At 31.3% G+C, this 21,745-nt stretch overlaps 2 protein-coding genes across 2 annotated transcripts; one reads left to right on the forward strand and one right to left on the reverse strand.

Moving 5' to 3' along the window:
- Window positions 1-1,343: 1,343 nt before the first annotated feature.
- LOC139491110 (protein FAM151A-like) lies at window positions 1,344-8,092 on the forward strand. Its single transcript, XM_071278482.1, has 6 exons — window positions 1,344-1,588; window positions 2,735-2,884; window positions 3,300-3,552; window positions 4,501-4,988; window positions 6,133-6,272; window positions 7,291-8,092. Exons 1-6 carry the CDS (start codon window positions 1,480-1,482, stop codon window positions 7,804-7,806), a joined length of 1,656 nt encoding a protein of 551 aa, XP_071134583.1. The 5' UTR covers window positions 1,344-1,479; the 3' UTR covers window positions 7,807-8,092.
- A 3,035-nt stretch (window positions 8,093-11,127) lies between these two features.
- On the reverse strand, window positions 11,128-21,280 carry LOC139491111 (uncharacterized). The gene is made up of 6 exons (XM_071278483.1): window positions 21,203-21,280; window positions 17,594-17,665; window positions 17,041-17,186; window positions 12,993-13,169; window positions 12,364-12,479; window positions 11,128-11,462 (listed from the first exon to the last, which is right to left on the reverse strand). Exons 1-6 carry the CDS (start codon window positions 21,256-21,258, stop codon window positions 11,316-11,318), a joined length of 714 nt encoding a protein of 237 aa, XP_071134584.1. The 5' UTR covers window positions 21,259-21,280; the 3' UTR covers window positions 11,128-11,315.
- Window positions 21,281-21,745: the final 465 nt, after the last annotated feature.

Here is a 21,745-nt window from a genome sequence, read left to right on the forward strand (position 1 = left end):
GTCATTATGTAAGGCTCAATACCATTTATAGATTACTTCTAAAAGTTGTATCTCTCCGAAATAAAGCCGTACTGTTTGTTGAGAATAGTATATCATGTGACTAAATATATACTCTGCTTCATTTGTGAAACACTAATCAAGTATTCTTATAATATTACTGCTTTTTGTTCATTATATTATGTTTTACTCGATTTTACATCTACCTGATCCAAATGTAGGTCACCGATACCTCATCTTGTCTTTGATTTGGATTTGATATAACTCCATATGGCTTTGGGTTATTCGTAACGTTTTCGAATAATCTTTTTTTAAATAATTTCTTCTGTTATTTAACAAATGTTTTAGTCTGGTTTCTTAAAGTTTACTGTTATATATTCTGCTCTTGCTTCAGAGTTTTTGTTAGTTGCAATGTTTTAAACAGAACGTTTTTCTGCCAATTCAAACTTTTTTTTATCTATTGGGAATACGATTTTTTCCCCCAATTGGGTTATATAGTTTAAGGTGGTAGAAGTCAGTTAGATTTTGCGTTTCCGAGTTATGGGGTTTTATTCACTGAAAAAGGGGGATTTTCCAGTTTTCGGTCAATCACTCTAAAACACTTTCATCAATTTGCAAAAAACTTTGGTAAGTTGATTATATCGTTTACCATGAACTTCCTTTCGATTTTATAAATATTCACTGAAAAAGGGGGATTTTTCAATTTTCGGTCAATAACTCTAAAACACTTTCATGAATTTGCAAAACACTTTGGTAAATTGATTATATCGTTTACCATGAACTTCCTTTCGATTTTTATAAATACTAGAGTTTACATTTCCGAGTTATAGGGCTTTATTAATTAAAAGGGGGATTTACAGTTGTCGAACAATAGCTTAAAAACGCTTTCAAAAATTGCATGAAACTTTGGCGTTAACTTTATTTCGTTTTTTTTTAATTTTTTTTTTATTGATTTTATGGATTTTATCAATACAAAAAGGGTGATTTTCATTTTTTGGACATATCATTAAAATAATTTGAGCATTTTCAATTAAACATGAGACTGTTTTATATCTATTAAGATAACCTTTCTTTAGTTTTTATTTTCTGATATGAAACTGAGAAGTTTTAGAACTTTATTCTTAAAAAATGCAACGAGCGTAACATGCACTCATGGCGCAGATGTTTATTAACGATATCGTCCGCCTCACTTTTAATACCAATAGGAGAGGAGTATTCCATGTAGTTTTGTGGCCTAATTCAATCAATTGTCGTTATCTATTTTGAAAGAAATCTACTTTCTTTATCATTGTAAATGGTTTACATTCTCCTAAGTTTGACCTTGATTTGTTGACAGTATCTTTACAATTTACCTGTGTACAAGAAACGATCATCCGGTGTTAGTTTTAGGATGATTTCAACTATTACCGAAGACGGAATTCACGTAATAATACGATGAACCATTTTTACAAGTAGTGTGTTTTCTTGTTGTTAACTTTTAACATGTCCACTAAAGGTGTCACCAAGCGAGCAGTTATCGTTACAGCTATTGTGGTGATTTCAGGATTATTTATTGCTGTTATTGTACTAGCGATACAGAAACGTGAATGCGGTAAATATTTTTACATTTTTAAGTGTGTCAACATAACTAGATTATGTATGTAGTCAAGTGTAAACTTTATCACTATCGTGTTATATGTATCGTAATATAATTCACTTGTCAATATAATCGTCAAAATAATGGAATTTGATGATACTGTCATACAAGTGAGAGCTAGATATACAACCAGGTTCAAACCACCATTTTCTGCAGAAGAAAATTCCAGTATCAAGTCAGTGAAAATGGCATTTGTTATGCAATCGTTTGAAGTGTTTCAGCTTTTGATTTTGTCATTTGCTTAGAGACTTTCCTTTTATACTTTTCCTCGGAGTTCAATATTTTGGTAATTTTACTTTTTACTTAATACTAGTTAATGCGATGTTGACTTTCTGGTTTGCGTGATTTTTTTAACAGAAAATATGCATAATTTACTTATAATATCATCGATTTAGTACCTTGCAATAAGTATTATAGTTCGATAGTCATTGTTTGTTTTGTTTTGTTTTTAATCTTATATCCATCCATTCTATTTGCCTGAAACCAAATTATAAACACTTTGCGTGCACTATCATATTTTGTTGTTATTCTTTTACAACTGCAAACTTGTACGGTTGTTGAATGACTGAATCAACAAAACACGTGTTTATGTGTTCGTCACACGATGGTTGACCAATGAGGTGTCTGTTTCTCAATGCATGTCCTATTAATGCTATGTAGCAGAAATCTCTTTATAAAGTGCGAATTAAATGCTCCAAAATCAGCATATTTTGTATATTGTCGTACCATGACAACATTTTACCTCTAAGAGCTTATAAGAGCTTAAAACAATTGTGTGCGCCATCTTTGATCCAAAAAATTCTGTTACCAAAAGGTGCCCATATTTATACAGAATCCCTAATCAAACCATATTGGGCAAACATTGATGTTACAACAAATCTATGTATAATTCAGAGGTATTATATTGCAGTTTGTAGAGTTAATTTATTTTCTATCAGTAATTGCCAAAAAAATGTTTCCACGTAATGTATGGAAGTGCTCACGTCAAACAACCAACTCTTGGAGCTAATTATAACCCTTACACTGAGTAGACCTTCTCCTTTGCCAAAAGAACCTTATATATATTAAAACTTGATTTTTACTTATTTATCTATTGAACAGATATCAAAGACAACGATGTACATTTACCAATAGTTTCTCTCCAAAACAGACAATATATTCTTGACGATTTTAAGAAAGGCGATGGGATAAACATCCGATGGCTGCCGAATGTAAACAGTCGGACTCAAATTGATACAGCTTTATCGATAGGTCAGGAAATTAAGAACATGTGTAGTTACAGTGTATGCTATACATTTATTTATGAGTTAATTTCAATCGACAATTACGTTATTTATGAGTTAATTTCATTCCACAATTACTTAGAACTTATTTCACGAGAAATCACATATTAAAGATTAATAATCATCCAATTTTTTGGCTTGATCAACGTAATATTACGTATACAACATTTTTTAAATATCACTGCAAAAAATGTACATACAAGTCATGCAGCCAGTAATATTAAAGAAAAACAAATTTACTTTGCATTCGGCGGTTAAAATATACAAAACAAATTGAATATGTTTCAAAGTGGACAGGTTTTTTTTTTGTTTTTGTTTAGCAAAAATTTCAATGATGTATTTGACATTTCAGTATCATGAAAACTAATAGTATAATATTTTAGGCAAATACAACATGATAGAAGTAAATATACAAACCTCAAGTGGAAATGATCCTGTTATTGGAGCGAGCGATGGTATTAAACTCCTAAACACGATAACACTGTTGAGTGATGCTAATACTGGCATTAAGATAAATGTGAAGGATAATATTGAAGCTCAAACGGTTTTACGTACTCTAAGAAATGTAGTCTTAGATAAACCAGTCCTGATATCCATTCCAATTTTGTCTCCAGGTTCCAGTTTCGACATAGACAGGTGATTGAATATTGGAAAGTTTAAATATTATTTTTATCATTTACAAACATAAGTAGATATGGTTTAGTTTTATATAATACCTATATATAAACAAGAGATATCAAGTTGGGAAAATGGATATCAAGGGGTACTGCTTTTTCGACTTTGCAGAAAAAAACCTAATAATATATAAATGCAGATATCGTCAGCATTTAAATGTTTTCAGAAAATACTGGTACTCGTTTTTTTTTTGTTCTGTTTCAACGTGCCCTAATTATGGTTCAATATTTATCTATTTTCTGTAAAGTGGCTTATATTTAATTAATTTATGTGCAGATTTACTAGTATTTTACCTTTTCATGTATTTGCATGTTTTTCCATGGATTAATGCTAACATATGTTCCTTGGTGTATAAATGGTGGAACGCGACAAAAGATATAGATACCAGCATATTTCACCATACGGCTTTCAACAATGAGCAAAACCATACCGTATAGTATAGCCAGCCGTTGTGAAATTTATTCCTTATTTATTAATATTAAAAAATTATAGTAAGGTAAAAAATGCTCCGATATGCCAAGATGTAAAACAATTTAAACTAGAACTCCAATGGCTTGATTTACAAACAAAATAATAACGAATATCATCCACTAGTTTGATAGACTGCAACCAAATTTAATTATTTAATTCAAATTTTTTTGTCGAGAAACATTTTGGATTTCAAATGCGATTGTTTTACAAGTGAAAGGTATAGCTATCTATAAAAGCATTTTCAATCCACCATTTTCTACACAAAAATGCAAGTCAGGAATATGTCAGTTGTTATCCATTCGTTTGATGTGTATGAGCTTTTAATTTTGCCATTTGAAGAGGGACATTCCGTTTTGAATTTTGCTCGGAGTTCAGTATTTCTATGATTTTACTTTTTATAAATACTAAATAAATTTGACAAATAACTTGTCATTTCAGGTTTAAGAAAGATTTGTCTCCTTTGTCAGTAAAGGATAATTACATTGGAGTAAATCTTGCTATTTCTAAAACTTTTTGTGAACGGTATGGGATAGAATATGGTACTTCCGAATACGTAAGTGACATGATAAAAAACCTAAATTTTCCTGTAACTAAGGTTACGATAGAAATGAAAGCTGCCATTATACAATCATCATGGAAGGGTATAAAATGGATTTTAGACACCAACCCAAGTGTGAAACTCGTAATCTCCTCAAATTCATTGAGAGTCAATTGTACAGCGTTTGATTTACTTCTGTTGAGGAATGATGCAGATAAGGGCAAATTGTTATATAACATTGATGAAGCCTTGTATCAAGATTTTGTAGATGTTTCATCCACTGCCGGCAGTCCTCTGCTATATTTTAATATTACGCCACGTGACGCGAGTGGTATTATTTGGAGCCATAACACAGACACATGGAATTTACTAAATACTGCCACACAAGGTAAATTTGAAGCTGATTTGACATTAAGTGGATTATAGGTAAATTTGAAATATCAACAGAAGTCATGGAGGGGTTGAGGGAGGGAAGTCTCTCAGCCTATGATTAAATTGAAATGAATGCAATAACGATTCGAATATCATCAAAAAGTCAACGAATCAAGACTACGGGAACAGATCTTTATTTGCATATTGGAAATGAAATGCAGGAGATCACACAATAGTTAAATATGAGCATGTTTTATTATAGGAAAACTAATGACCTGAATAAGTTAACTTTCAGAAGTTGGTGAACACCTGATCATACCTTGTATATCATGTAATTATAGACCTTGAGAATGACAAAAATCCAACTCCAATTAGTATTGATAAGGCCTTGAAAACAAAATAATTGCCTACAAGGGGACAAACAGATTGTCATTTTGTGGAATGTTCGTCGTCAAAGAGGTGTATCTAGATATAAATTTGGCAGTCTACAATGAAATTCTTACATATAAATTGCTTAATACGCTTAATGTAACAATTGTTGATCGTCCATAACAAACAATTTCCGCTCGTGAACACCTTGGAGTTTATTAATAACACCTGAAATAATAACTCTACACGACAATAAGGTGTCTTAAATACACAAAAATAAGGTGCGTCATAAAAAGAAAACCGAGCAGTGTATCGCCGGAATTATGAGCCTGTAAAATTATTTAACCTGTTACAATTAACCATCATTGACAACTTTAAGGGAGTAAACCTTGGTTCAGGGAGATAACTCTTTAAATCAGTTATATACATTTGTAAAAGTCAAGTTTCATCAATTTATATTGAGCATTTACCTGAAACAGATTGAAATGTAGGTATGTAACCTAGGAGTTTAGGACATATCTATGAAAATGGTTGACACAAACATACTGATGATTTTAAGAGTTGTTTCCCTTAACCTAGGTCTACCTACTTAATTCGTACATTTATATTGTTTCGCTTTACTAAACTTACTAGTTATTTTGATTGTTGTTTTTTTGTTGGTTTATTTTCAGAAAAGCCACATAGCGGATGTTTGTTCGCAAATGATAGTATGTTTCCGTCATAGCTAAAATTCTATTTTGATATCTTTATACTTTTTATTAATAACTCAAAATTTGTATAAACTGTTGTAGGTGATGTGATGATGATAGAAGGTGACATCATGTTACTAGGACAAGATACAGCTAACCAAACAAACATTCCCATAATGGCACATACTGTCGGAGATAACAACAACATTACGTTCGAACAATGGATCGACGAAATTATTAAGGTATTCTGGCCATTAAGTTTAAAAAAATAATCTTTTTCAAAGTATATAATAGATAATGAAACTAAAATCGAAGAAATAATTGAGCTTGTTTTCGAGATATAAAAAGTAAAATCACAAAAATACTATGAACAAATAAGAAGGATTTTATCATATTTATTATTAATTCTACATTTGGATTCCGAAAACCTGACAAAAAATCAAAAAAATCTGGACCTAGCTAACATCCTTAAGGCGCATAATTAGAAAAACTTATGTACCACAAATTGTGTCTTCGTGTCACAATGCAGCAAAATTGATATTGACGCAATTATCGGACATCAGAATTTCATCTCAAAAACTTTGATGGACCAAGGACATTAAATCATAATACCGCAGTTTCTTAAACTAACGGTTCATGTCGTAGAGTTACATTTGTGTATAACTTATGTCAAATACAAAAAGTGCATTTGATTAAAATTGAACAGAAGATCCTGTTGATATAGAGAGCAATTCGTAAAAATTAATTTGTCGATTGCCTTAACGGTTACGAAAATAGCAATAACAAGAATCCCCGTGTTCGAAGATACCTTTACCGATATAAAAAGTTCGGTCAAATACGGTTTAATTTTAAAGTGCAATAACTGAAAAGATCGATGTCCTATACCAAATATATAATCAGTTTTCTGAAAATTATAAAAAAGTAGATGAAATAAAGTGCCAGATGAGGAAAAAATCAAATTAAGGCAAGCCCTATAGGTCTCTCCAGGGATAAAATGAAATAACAGAATGTTGCAACACGAATTAATGAAACAGAGTACGTTTGTGTCTGGTTGGATGCCATTTACTTCTATGTTGCAGAATATAAAACTCTAATAAGCTATAATAGTGAAATAAATGAAAACGATAATTACTCATACGTGTTTTGCATTTCATAAAAAGAATATTTAAAGTAATACTTTCAGAAAAATATATAATTAATCATGCAATATGTTCTTAAGGCAAGCAATATCGTGTAATGAATATTTAAGATGTTTTATAGGTCGATAAAGGCATGAAACTTGATCTTAAAAGTATAGATGCAGTTAAACCAGCATTACAGATTGTGTCAAGGAAGAGTTCCAGAATCAAAGGTCCGGTATGGGCAAATGCTGATATACTTAAAGGTCCGGATGGCATAGATCCTCGAATTCCTGCTAACGCGTTTTTGGAGGCAATTGAGGAATTTCCAAATGTTGTTCTATCTCTAGGTTGGACAACTAAAAGTAAGGGAGATAATAACAGCCTAAACTATACAATGGAAATGGTACAGGAAATGCACAATATTGTAAAAGATTTACAACAGCCAATCACTTTCCCTGTTAGGGCGGAGCAGCTGATTGACTCTTTAGATTCATTTGAATGGTTACTTGAGAAGTCCAGAGGTTACACTTTAACGGTTTGGACAGCACACAGTGATAATGTAACGAAAGCCGATATGGACTTTGCACGTAGAAAACTTGAAGCGTCGCGTGTATACTTTGATCTTCCAAGAGAATTAAGACCCTCTTTTATTTGATATGTCTGCTTTCAAGCGTGTTGCCCACAAAAAGAGTGGTAGCCTTCCTAATGTACAATTATAGTTGAAAAATTGAAAGTAATGTTTAAAGTAACATGATATCAGCAGATTATTTGGAAGTAAACATAATATTACTTTTTATTAAATAGCTTTATCCGAAGTTAAAGGATACTGCTAACTTCTTTTCTGTCTTCCTAAGAAGTTCCAGTATAAAGTCAATCAGGAAAGCAAGCATCTTAATAATGTCAGTTACAGAGAATTTCATAAATCATGCCATTTTTTTTCATCTAAATTGTTTTCGATTTTGTCATGTGAGGGCCTTTTCCAGATGACTATGAGCTTTGTTCATTTTTGAAGGCCGTTCGGTTACCTAGTATATTACATAAATCCGCTTCAGTTTAAAATCTGTTGGATAGTGTTCTCATCGGCAATCAATATTTTATATCTTGTTGTTTTGTTTTCACAGGATATAAAAATACACTAGTTACCTAGAATGTACCAAATGTGAAAATTCAGTGTGTTCTAAAGACAAAATGTAATTCTTTACGCGCTAAATTGTTTTCCTATCATGATTGCCTGGATAGAGAGTTGCAACTCACGCCATCACTAATTAATTGACCGTTATGAAATGTCTGTTTCACAGATGACAACGGGTATGTTCCAATCGTCGTAACTACAATCCCGTCACCCTATCCCCGAATGTGACCTACCGAATTAGACTTTTCAGCAATTTGACGGTGCTACATGTGATATCTGGTAACCCTTTCGGAGCACCTGCGATCACTCCAGTTTTTGGTGTGGTTCGTGTTGCTCAGTCTTTACTTGTATTGTTGTTTATGTCCTTTTTATTAGCCATGGTTTTGTCAGTTTATTTTTGACTGATATGTTTGAATGTCCCTTTGGTATCTTTGGCCTCTCTTTATTGAAAACAATGGACGAAAAATAAATAACATCGTCAGCAACTAATGACAACCACTGAACAGAAGTTTCTTTGGGAAGGAATATTTAGAATGTGGCAGTGCTGAACATTTTTGCTCTATTCTACTCTAACGTGCGAAAATGATGAAATAGCACAACTTTAACATAAAACTCAACTGTAAACATCAGATGGAAACGAAGCACAAATAATTACCATAAAAAACAAAAACTACAAAGTTCCGAGGTTATGGTGTACTTGCAGTTATTGAAGTCTAGTTCAAAGTCAACTAATAAATAAACCAATTGACAAGATAGAAAATATCCTTGGTCCAATGATCAAATTCTTGTATAAGTAATGTAGAAAAATAAGATCAAACATGATATATAATTCAATGTTATATTACATGCAACGGTACTTGACCGATGAATTTAAATCTAAAAAATCAATATAGAACATATTATCGTGACAAAAACCCCAAAGGAAATTGCATGAACTGCAAATGGAGCGATACCTTTTGCAACTATTTGGTTAACGTGCATATAGCACCGACATGCGAATCGACAATCCGGCATTCGCTATTGGGAAAGACACTTTTTTTCCTTCTTTTACAGATCAATACTGAAAAATATCCAAAAATATATTCACTTTATCATCTACATCTTTAAATGTCATGATGGATATTCAACCATAATCATACTGCAATATAAACAATACTATGATGACGAATATATGTTAAATTAATTTTTAAACATACAATGTGGATCAGTTCGAGATATTTGACAAATGAAGAAAGAAAATTTTTCCGTTTGGCAAAATTTACTTAATCTGTTGATTGAAAGATGATCGAGGAAGAACAATCGATAAGGAAAGGATTCCAAATTTCCGATGTTTCAACTTTAATGTTTCCTAAGAAACTCAATCATGTACATGGTTAAACGTTTTTAAGAAAGAAAAGCAGTTGTACGTTAAGTAACAATTGACTAAATATATAAAGATTCTACCACGGCATCAAGTGTGATACGATATTTATCAACTCGAGGCAGTTAAATTTTCTTATTGAAAGCGCAAGGCTCGCCGAACGTTTTAAATATTTTTAATTTAACTGTCGAGAGTTGATAAATATCGTATTGCCCGAGATTTGGTAGGGGAATCTGTTTCTCTAATGATTTTTAGCCGATATACAGACAATATTTATCATCTTTTCGGATGATCTGCAGAGATGTGTTCTTTCAATGCGACGTCATTAGGCATGGTCGCCTTTTTTCGTGACGTCACAAAATGAAATATAGAGAAAACAAGACGTCATAATCAAATTTTAACCAATGACAAACTGAGATCAAACGAACCACACGTTGATTTAATAAAAATATTCAACAGGTCAAAAAAGGGTAATCGGGTATTCATTAGAGAAATATATTATATATGGTTTGATTTTTCTTGTTTCTCATTGGTTAATTTAGTCACATGTTTCCCAACATATACTTTGTGTTTTTGTGGAGCCTGCGACATTTATATCGCGAAAGCGAGACATAATGCTCCTAGATTCCGTCGTCGGCGTCTGTGGCATCAACAATTAGGTTCAGTCTGTGGTTAAAACTTTTTAAGACATCGATAACTTTGTCAAACCTTCATGGAATTTTAGGGGAGGAAATTTGGACAGAAGCTTGTTTATGACTTAAATACATTATCCTGAGCAAAATTTCGAAAATATTTATTTTCATTTTTCAGTTTTTTATTGATAAATGGACTTAGTTTGTTTACAGTTAACATTCAGATTAAGTCTGAGGTTAAAGTTTTTCTCTCATCAATGACTTTGTCAAACCTACATGGCATTTTAGAAAATCTGGACAGAAGTTTATTATGACAGAGGCTAAGTTTTTTTTGTCGTATTTACCTGATAAATTTTGACTTTTTTTTTTTTTTACATTTTTAACAAGTAAATGCAGTCTGGAGTTAAAGTTTGTTATACATCAATTAATATATCAAACCTCCTTTGAAATTTATGAAATCTTTCATTTGACAAATTACGGATCCCTTCCGATACGTCTCTAAAGTTATGAGAATTGTATGTATTTTTAGTTTAAGCTTAGATTGACCGGAAGAGATATCTATCAATTTGTATTAATCAAAATACGTTACTTTCAGTCGGAAATATTTCATGCATATTCAGTACAACTAATCATAAAGAAGTATCCATATTGATATGCAAAACAAAAATTACAAGCGAAATGAAAAACTTATCCCAAATAATCATTAATCGACGTAAAACGTAAGAAATTGACGTTACCATTTAAGACGCAATATCGTGCTTAACGTCAAACACTTTTTAATCAGTGAGATAAGCTTTAGATAACTTGAAAACACATATTGTATAAATATGGCAGGTAATTCGAATAATTTGCTCAACAAACTGTCTAAAAAAAAAACCCACAAAACAATGTAGTGTTCATATAGGCATCTCAAATCCAAATATACCACACATGTAACTCAAAACTATACAAGAATACACTATTATGCCCATACTTGTTCGGATAACTATCTTTTATCTATGTTCAAGAGTGTTTTTCATTTAGACTGCAATCAATAGACATTAATTGGTAACCACAAAGCAAGACACATGGCTTCTAGGGGGCACATTATTGTACTGTTCTTTGAATAAATCGTCCTCAGATATAACGAAAAAACCTTCTGCTTCGTCAATAAGTATGTCCTTTAGTTCTTTTGCTGCCACACTCTTCTAAAATAATTTAAAAAAAATTATTTTTAGCAACACGATTTCTTGTTTAAGGACAAGTCTTACAAAAATCTTGGATGAATGTTCCTTGAAAATGCTCATGCAGAAAAATAAATCAATTGTACTGTTTCATTAATTATTTATATGTACATTTAAGCCTATTAAAAGAAAAAAATATCTGAAGAAAATGTAAATGTTACTGTTTATCCGTCAATAAAAAATCGTATTGAATTTGTTTGATATCGTACAAATCTGTTTTTTGTCACTTGAATGTTTGTATATTTGTAAATATTTTACTTTCCAATTCTACTGGCGTTCAAAATCATAAGCCGGGTATCTTTGATGAGTTTTTTTTAACATCGTAGTTCCTCCTCTATTATTTGCTTAGTAATACAGCAATGCATGCCTTATATAAAAAAGAAGATGTGGTATGATTGCCAATGAGACAACTATACACAAAAGACCAAAATGACACAGACATTAACAACTATAGGTCACCGTACGGTCTTCAACAATGAGCAAAGCCCATACCGCATAGTCAGCTATAATAGGCCCGATAAGAAAATGTAAAACAATTCAAACGAGAAAACTAACGGCCTTATTTATGTAAGAAAATGAACGAAAAACAAATATGTAACACATAAACAAACGACAACCACTAAATTACAGGCTCCTGACTTGGAACAGGCACATACATAAATAATGTGGCGGGGTTAAACATGTTAGCGGGATCCCAACCCTCCCCCTAACCTGGGGATTATAGTTTTATTATTGAATGTATTCTTCCCTATTTATTTTATGACCACATCATGTGCTATATGAGTCCTTTGATTCGATTGAAAATACGTCAAAATAATAAAACACTAATAAATGTTATTTATAATTGTATATATAAAACACGTACATGTCTTGTGGTCATTAAGAAATCAAATTGTCTCTTCACCATTGCTGACAGTAAGACCAAAGTCACCGCGCCCACACTGCTGACGATAACAATGCTTGCAGTGTTAAATGATGTTCCTGTTCAAACAAATAATAGAGAACATTAAAAAAATGATTAACAAATAAACTAATAAATATTGTTAATAGACATTTTTTTTTAAATCTCTCAGAAAACGCTTCCGTTAATGGCTTTGCATTACTAAAAAAATAAAAAAGTAAAATCACAAAAATACTGAACTCTGAGGAAAATTCAAAACGGAAAGTCCCTAATCAAATGACAAAATCAAAAGCTCAAACACATCAAACGAATGGATAAATGATAGGCCAAGATTATAGACAAATCCTAAATTCGCACAAAACGAGGCTAATATGATTTATTTTTTAAAACACCATTGATGTGTTATCATTTCTGAGACAAAAATCACCTTTACGTATGAACTTGCAATAATTGTATCATCGTTAAAGCATTTTGGAACACATTACACTTATAAACAGACTAGTTGTTTTATGTGTTTTAAAACATTAATGAATCCAGAGGTTTTGTGTTGCACATTTGTTTTTCTAGTTTCTTTGCTCTTTTGTATGTTTTACCTGCTTCAGTATTTGAAGAAGTGTCTATAGGATTAACTGTCCGAACATGAACCTCCGAAGCTTGTATGTTTTGTGTTGTATTAATTTCAATAGATGTTGAATTTGATGTTGATCCTCCAATGAAATAAAGGTCTGAGCATTCACAGAATATCGACGATTCAACAGCTACTACTGATTCTGCAAAAAAAATAAATAAAAAAAAATAGATAGGAAAACTTACGAAAGACACAATGTCAAAAATAACAAGCTTTTTAAAAGACGGTTATATATTGATAGTATATAAATAAACAAACTAGAAAGCTGAAAAAAATAGGGGTCCGTGTGCTTGTTTTGGAGATATATGTCATTTGGCGGGAAATAGTCCTCTCTAGATTTTTCATACAATTAACATTGACATCATTTGTCTTTCAAAAACAATGAAAAATAAAAAGGATTTTATAAGATTTTCAAATATGACTTATAAAATTATATGTCAGTAATAAAATTATATAAAGAAAAATAGGGCTTAATGGGCAAAATTTGTAATGGGCACTAGATATCTAAAACCAGAGGATTTCGAATATCTGACAAAAAATCAAATACATGAGGAGCGAACATTCTTAAAGGGAGATAATCGTAACGATCGACTAACACCTTTAGACAGATCGATTGTATCTTAGGACTAATGCATTGTTAACATTGTCTTAGGAACATCAATGATTCAAATTACTTTATAAAAATTATCTCAAGTAAAGATATTCCCCTACAATTTTATTCATAACGTTGTCTAAATACGTGTTTCAGTAGAATCAAATTTTTCATTCGTTTACAATGATGTTGATATGCTGTGTCTGTTTCTTTTAATGTGGTTTTAGATTATATATAGTAAAGACAAATGGCATTTATTCCTGTCAACATCAACTTATTGAATTAATATTGTATCGTATTATGTGTAGGGCGTTTTGGACATCGGTAGATTACTGTTGTATATATCTGAGATATTTGATACTTATACATATTTCGTATAGAAATTCTCAGATTTAGGTTATTAGATTATCTATATATTTCGTTTTAAAATGCCCATTTCAGAGGAATCGGTTGACTTTTATTTTAACTGCATGTCACATACAGAATCATAACATACTATAATAACAGCTATTATTACAACATGTATAATATCTGATTATATAACTTTATAAGTTTAAAATTTGAAGTATATAAATGTATGCAATGTTTGCGTTTATGAACTACATACGTTTCAGTATTGATAACATAAAACATACATAATGTTTCTTTAAAACATGTTTCCCAATCCCTTAATAGTGCAACAATCAATTAACTAAACTTATACCGTTATTGCGAAGGTGCAATATAATTAACAAGGAATTATTAATTATTGACAGACATAACGATTATAATTTTTTCGCATAATGTCGGACCCGTAATGTTGGAGTGTGGTCTAGTATGTATAATGTATATCATTGTTAACCAGAATAAAATGAATGATTTATCTTTAATTCACATGCAAAAAGTAACATAACAAATAAACTGAATTCCAAAGAAAATTCAAAACGGAAAGTTCCTTATCAAATTACAAAATCAAAAGCTAAAATGTTTGATACATTGTAGTAGATAAAAAAAAATATCTAAATTATTGACAATTTTTTGTTTTTTTTGTTAATTTTATCTTAACTTATTCAATTATTTTGACTCATGTATATTTATCTTCTTATGAGTATTATGTTATAAATACAGAATTGTAGTTCACAAGTGAAAACATTGCATACATTTATAAACTTCAAATTTCAAACTTGTTGATGAGATATAATCAGAAATCAAGTAATCAATGTGACCTCTAAACATATATAGAAAATAATCAGCTCAGTGCACACGACACTTATATACTCTCATGAATAGAGGGAAATATTTTTTTTTAAGTTGTTAAAACTATGTATTTTCTTATTAGTTTTACCATTACGAATTCCTGCTCTTGGCAGATCACACAACAAGCAAAAATGTTTTGAAAAGAAACTGTCGACATTGAGGTAATATACCACTTTACAGTTCGTTGCATTTCCGTCAAAAACTTTGGTTTAAGTGAACATCATTCGTGCGTTTAGGGGAATAGTCACTTCCTTCCAATGTTGAGCGAGCGGTTGAAAAAATATAATGCTATATTGCACGAATTATTCGGCAAATTAAATTTGTTATTGATGATCAGCATTGCTGTCATTATGGATTAAGTACCTACGGAACAAACATTATTTCTAGTTAATCCTGCATAATGACGATCACGAAGACGTTTGATGAAATTTAATAGTTCAGGGATACAGGTGACCCCCTCTATATGATAAATGACGTCATAAAGGCGCACACAATTGACAACGTTTTCGGTGAAGCGAGTGGTCTATTGTTTCATATCTACGTGTTATTATGAATATTATATTTGCGAAGATTTGGAATCGATTATTTTTAATTTTATTTATTTAACAACATACAAAATACCAACATTTTTCAGCACGTTAAAATGTTTTTTGTCATTTGAATAATTCACCAAATCATCAAAATTACAACTTTTGATACTAACAAATGTAAGTTAACACAAAAATGACACGAATGTACGGAAAACAGTTAATTTGAGGCGGTTGTAAAAAACACAAACAACACATTTTTCAAAAACGATAAGATAAAAAGATTTTTTTCGGTATATTAAGATGTCCAGTCACTCAACGAACAACATGTCAATGAATGTTTCCATCTCTTATATATCCATTTTTTTCATTTCTCAGCAGTAGATTTACCATTGCCCCATCGTATAGAGTTAACATATCTCAATAGATCTCAAGTTAGGTTCATGCATCAACACATATACGACTTCCTGTGTAGTGGTATGCTCCTGGCATAAAAACTGCTCCAACAGGGTTATGAGAAAGTTAAACCCTACATAGGTTTCTACCGTCACCATCAAAACTTGGTTATCGGATACGAACAATCACTACCGACATGTGTTCGTGGCCTTAGATCTTTAGACACTGCAATAACATTAACGGTACCAATTGTACTGCATTTAGAGCATTAATGATTCTTCTGTGGTGCTCAAGGTCAAAATATTTGAAAATCCAAAATATAATAAAAGCATTTTATGGTTGATGATAAACCCCAAACGGACATAACATATAACCATATTTTGACAAGGAATCAGAGATTTGCTTTAGGGAAATTTTTTCCTCATTTCAAATGATAACAAAACGCATCTGATCTGTAAGCATATTGATTCTTTGTTGTGACATTTCAACTGATCAATTTCGCATTGGGCTTTATGTATGCATATAAGATCACGCTTACTCTGTCGATGCACTAAATTCCGCTGCTCTTTTGAGTTCATGCAATTCCTCATGTTTCGTTTTCTCTTGATTGATATGATATGAATGGATTTATCAGAATTGAACATTTATTGTAAACTGTTGTCTCTAGTCTCATTATCGATACAACTTGTTAGTGTGTGAACAAACGTTTTCTGTGCTGTACTTTTATTATATAGAAAAAAGTAAATACAGGTAAATTGTATGTATAATGCAATAAATGGCAATCGTGCTGTATCAGCCATCCGTGATGGTATCGATATCAGTCATGGTTGCAATGGCTTTAACAAACCCATAATCTGCATGACGTCACGTAATCGATATCAGTAACGGTTACAAAAGCTTTATCAAACCCATGTATTACGTCATGTCTCATGCAAAATACATTAGAGAGGTTACTTGTACTTGAGGTACATGTATATAATAAAGTGTATATGATAATGCCTATTTCAATATCACACACCGTATCAACTCTCAACCAATATAATCTATCGAGCAGAGCTCTTGGGATTATATTGGTGTCTCGGGTTGATACAGGTGTGATATTGAAAAAGCCATATGATATTCACTATGTATCCCATTCGGCACATTTACTGAGTCTGGATCAAAGCGGTTAATTTATGCGTAGTAGGAGATGTTTACCAAATAAATAATTTTTCGCTAAACACTATTTGTATATTGCTAAAGATAACTTTATATTAGCAAACCTGAACACTTCATCACAGTTGTCTCTGAAGTAAGGGATGGTCCATTCAGACATGAGAATGTCACATCGGTGTCGTTATTTCTTTGTAGTATCCATTTCCATGTCAAGGCCTGCATACATCTACATTCGAAACATTCCATACACGAGCTTAAAGATACAGAAGAAAGTGATAAATCAGACATATAAAGGTGTTAAATGATGCCAAACTATAATATATAAACAGAATTGACAAAATAAGCATATTGATGAATGTAAAGTTATCGTAAAACAATCAATGGTATTTATATATATATAAAGCCGATTGTAGACTTTAAAATTTATAATGCTTCCGTTTTTCTGTAGAGGGGATTATAAATATATGGTACGCAAGTTATGAGTTTATCCATAGTTAATTATATCTCGGTATACACCACAAGAACAAATAAATAACAGGTTAACGTTAAACTTAAACAAATTGATACTCGTCATAACAGCCAGAATGTTCAAAAAGTTTCTGTATAGTTTTGACATGTTGAAACTGTTAGTAACAGAGTACAAAATAACTATTTACTTACATACTGAAATCAGTACGGTGGTTTTGAGGTAAATTAAATGCCAGATGTAGTATTGGATTTCTATTCAGAGATCTATGAAATACAAATATAAAACATTTTATTTGCCACTGTAAATACATTATTAAGTTAATGTTTCTCTAATCCGGATGGAATTTTGTTTATATCGAGTTGCATGAGTTTAGTATTTTTCCTTTCTGTTCCTTATGACTACTGTTTATGAATTAAATTTCAAGTCTAAGACTGTTGCTGAATTACATATTTTGAAATATTTTGTCAATGCCTCTTATTACCTTTTTCTATGATATTTTGTATTGTCTCAAAGTTTCTATGCACATTGAAAAGACCATCCACTTTCAACATCAACCTTGTGATATGATTTAAAAATAGTCACAAACTGCACGATAGTGAACAGTTGTGACATACAATAATACAGGGTTACTACATAAAAATTAAGCAATTTTGCATTATCATTTTGCAAGCGCAAGCTCAATGATATTTTGACAAAAAGTATTAAAAAAACTCTAAGGTAAACTTAAAACGGGAGAAGTACATAAATATCTGACAAATTTAAACGTTAGACTATGTCAAATAAAGGCAACAGTTGTATATCGCTGTTCAAAACTCATAAATCCATGGACAAAAAACAAAATCGGGGTAACAAACTAAAACCGAAGGAAACGCATTAAATATAAGAGGAGAACAACGACATAAACTAAAATGTAACACACATAGACAAAATCCCACGAGAATAACAAATATAACATATATATATAACATCAAAACCAAACACATGAATTTGGGATAGACAAGTACCGTGACACGTCTTATCGCAATGTGAATTTACACTCAAAAATTAGAGAAAACAAACGACACAACGTTATAATGTAATCCACACAGAAACGAACTATAATATAACAATGGCCATATTCCTGACTTGGTACAGGGCATTTTTAAAGGAAAAAATGGTGGGTTGAACCTGGTTTTGTGGCATGCCAAACCTCGCACTTTTATGGCCATGTGAAATATAACATCAAAATGACAACCAACGGAACGAATGGAAAGCAACTGATTTAACATCATTAATTTGATTACCCTTTTTCAAAAAGAGCCAAGTATAGTATTACAGTTTCATTGTTCAAACCATTGTTTCACATTACAATGTGAATTTCAGACTTCATGAAATATATTTGTTTAATACACCTATTTTTGTAAAGTAACCGATTTCTTTACGGTAACTTGTAATAAAAAAATGCATAATAACTGATTACATGGGATTGCATTTCAAAATATAATCGATTACAGCTGATTATGATTACTGATTACGATTACCCACTGCCTAACTCCAGGCACTCCGGTTCTTCCCCAATAAAAACTGACCGCCCTTAAATAGCCAATAGTTCTGAAAGTGGCTTTAAACCCAAGCAATCAATCTATTAATCCATCAATTCAAATTTTGATCACTAATTTTGGCATAATTACTAGTTATTACTTCGCAGTGTTCTGTATAAGATGTACAGGTTTATTCAAACTAAAGTTTAAAGAACTGTCACTTTTTACTTCTAGGTTTATACATAAATTGCGTTGCTGTTAATTTATAAAAATACGTTTGATTATCCATTGTCGTTCCTTTGTTTCAGTAAAAACTATATTTATAGCAGATGTTCAAATCATTCAAATGCTGATATTTTACTGGTCGAAAGGTGATATCATGAATTTAAATCTGTAATATAATTTAAATTGGTATGATAAAAACCCATGATGCTAGAATTAACACTCCGCCCACTAAATAAATCAATACTTTTTTGAAATATTGTCCGTGTGCTACTTGCAAACTGTTATGTTACAAGAAAAATTACCATTTTTTTAAGGTGCAAAGTACTTGACAAACACATTGCAAATATGAAAAAGCGAATAGAAATTAACGTTTTGAATGTCAAAATCTTTTCACAAATTTAGCTTCATGACATAAGTTAAAAAGTAAAATTGTGTGGTTAGTAAGTAATTATCTATATAGAATATAAAGGCGAAAAGCTGATTTAAAAAATTGTGCGTTATTTCTGTGATACAAAATTTTATTTTTAAATTGAATGCCATTTGTTTCAAGTGATTGTGCAAATGTATAATACATAACACATCTTTGACTTCAGCATTGAGATTGAGGAAAAATGCTTCAAAATAAGTAATAATCATAAATCGAGACATCTTCGTAGATTTTTAATTGTGAATTCTTCAACATCTTAACTCAATTGTTACTACCTTCAGCAAAAAAATGCGATTCATAAATTATTTTTCTCCGATACAAAGTTAACAGCAAATTTTATATTTTATGACATTGTATTAAAATGTTTAATAAAACCTTGAACAAGGGTAATTCCCCATTTTTTATAGTTTGTGTTGCTTAATCTTTATTTGTTTTTACTGGGTCAAGGTTTTGGACTAATTTTCTTTTGTTTTTCTTTCCCCGACAAAAGTTTATAGGCCCTTGATAACCTTCTCCTAAGGTGGATCATCACTATATATTTCCTCAGATAACATTCTCATTTTTTGCCAAAATGTAGATTTAACCATGCTTTTTCAAGAATATAATAGCAATTAAGGGTAACCGTGCTATTGTTAAAGCTACAAGTCGAACAAGGAAATATTTCATAGATTATTCATGAAAACACTTTTTTTCTAATAAAAAAGAAATCTTTTAGATAAACTTATGAAAAAAAATATGAGAAAATAGGTTTAATAATATGCTTTAAGAAAAGAAAAAGACAAAATGTTGTCACCGAACTTGTTTTCTTGATACAAAGTAAAAAATGAAAATTTCATTCACATTCCTTTACAAAAAATAATTGCTAAATGAATGTTTGTTATTGTTAGGAGGGAGGTTAGGAGGGGTCCTGATCCCGAAATCCCGGGCTTAAAAACACGAAATCCCGAGGTCCCGAAATTCGAAAAATAGAATTCCTGGATCCCGAAAGGGTCAATCCCGAAATCCCTTAGCTTAAAAACACCCGATCCCGGAGTCCCGATAAAGGTCCTATCCCCCCTCCTAAGTTGCAAAAGAAAATCGTACAAAACAAATATTTGGTATTTGTAAAAACAGTCTTTATATTCCAAATAAATCACTTATGTTTCCTTCTTCAGATAAACAGTGTAACACATTAATTGCCAATCTATTTCAAAACTTGCCGATTTAAGCAAAGAGCTAGACCAATTGTGTAAGGTTGTTTTACAATCCAAGATGACGGTATACAGTTTATCTACCTTAACATAACATTCGTCAGTTGATGTGGTTTTGTTGCCTGCATCACACATATTATTGAGAACAATCCATGGTGATATCTGTTTCTCTTTGACTTTTGGATCGTTCGTTATCCTTTGACTCGATTTCAATGATTAAGTAAGAAGGGGATTGAATACTATGGCTAAATCAAACACCGTATATATGTACATGAATATGCTTATTTTGGAGATATATACAGAAACAAATGTCATTTGTCTTTTGAAAAAGTAATGTTGCCAAGAAAACATAGTGCTGTCTGCAATCAGGAGGAAACAATAATCCAGTAAGAAATGAACAGTAATAAAGTATAAATTCTTTTATCAATTTATACTTACACATAAATAAGATATGAATTACATTTGAACACATCCTCGGTTAAAGTGCTTATCATGTTGTCGTCTAAGTATCTGAAATTATACCATAAGTATCCTTTAGTTCTAATAAAGATAATTTGTGTTATGTTCAATGCCAAATTACAAAACAAGTCCGTTTAAAAGAAATATATAAATCAAGGTAAAAACAAAACGCGTGGGAATTGGCCATTTCAGAATCTAAAGCAACATGGGTAATTTCATTGTTCGTACCCAAAAATGAAAATAACGTCACGTCATTGGTTAAATTTCCATTGTTTATGGCATTTTTAACCAATCAGGACGTTTTGGTGTACATTTTTGAAAATATTGTCCAGGATGCATTAGACTCTGAAACATATTACCAGTGAGTTGAGACACAGACACATTGTATCGGTAAATTAATTGTCAATATCGCATTTCCCAGCAGCAGTTACATACCCTCTAGACTGGTTCCCGATCGCAATATTAAGTATGTTACACATATACCAAGAGAATATAGCTTTTAGCTAATACCTGGAACGTAGT

The sequence above is a fragment of the Mytilus edulis genome, chromosome 10 (assembly GCF_963676685.1).
Source record: "Mytilus edulis chromosome 10, xbMytEdul2.2, whole genome shotgun sequence".
NCBI lineage: Eukaryota > Metazoa > Mollusca > Bivalvia > Mytilida > Mytilidae > Mytilus > Mytilus edulis.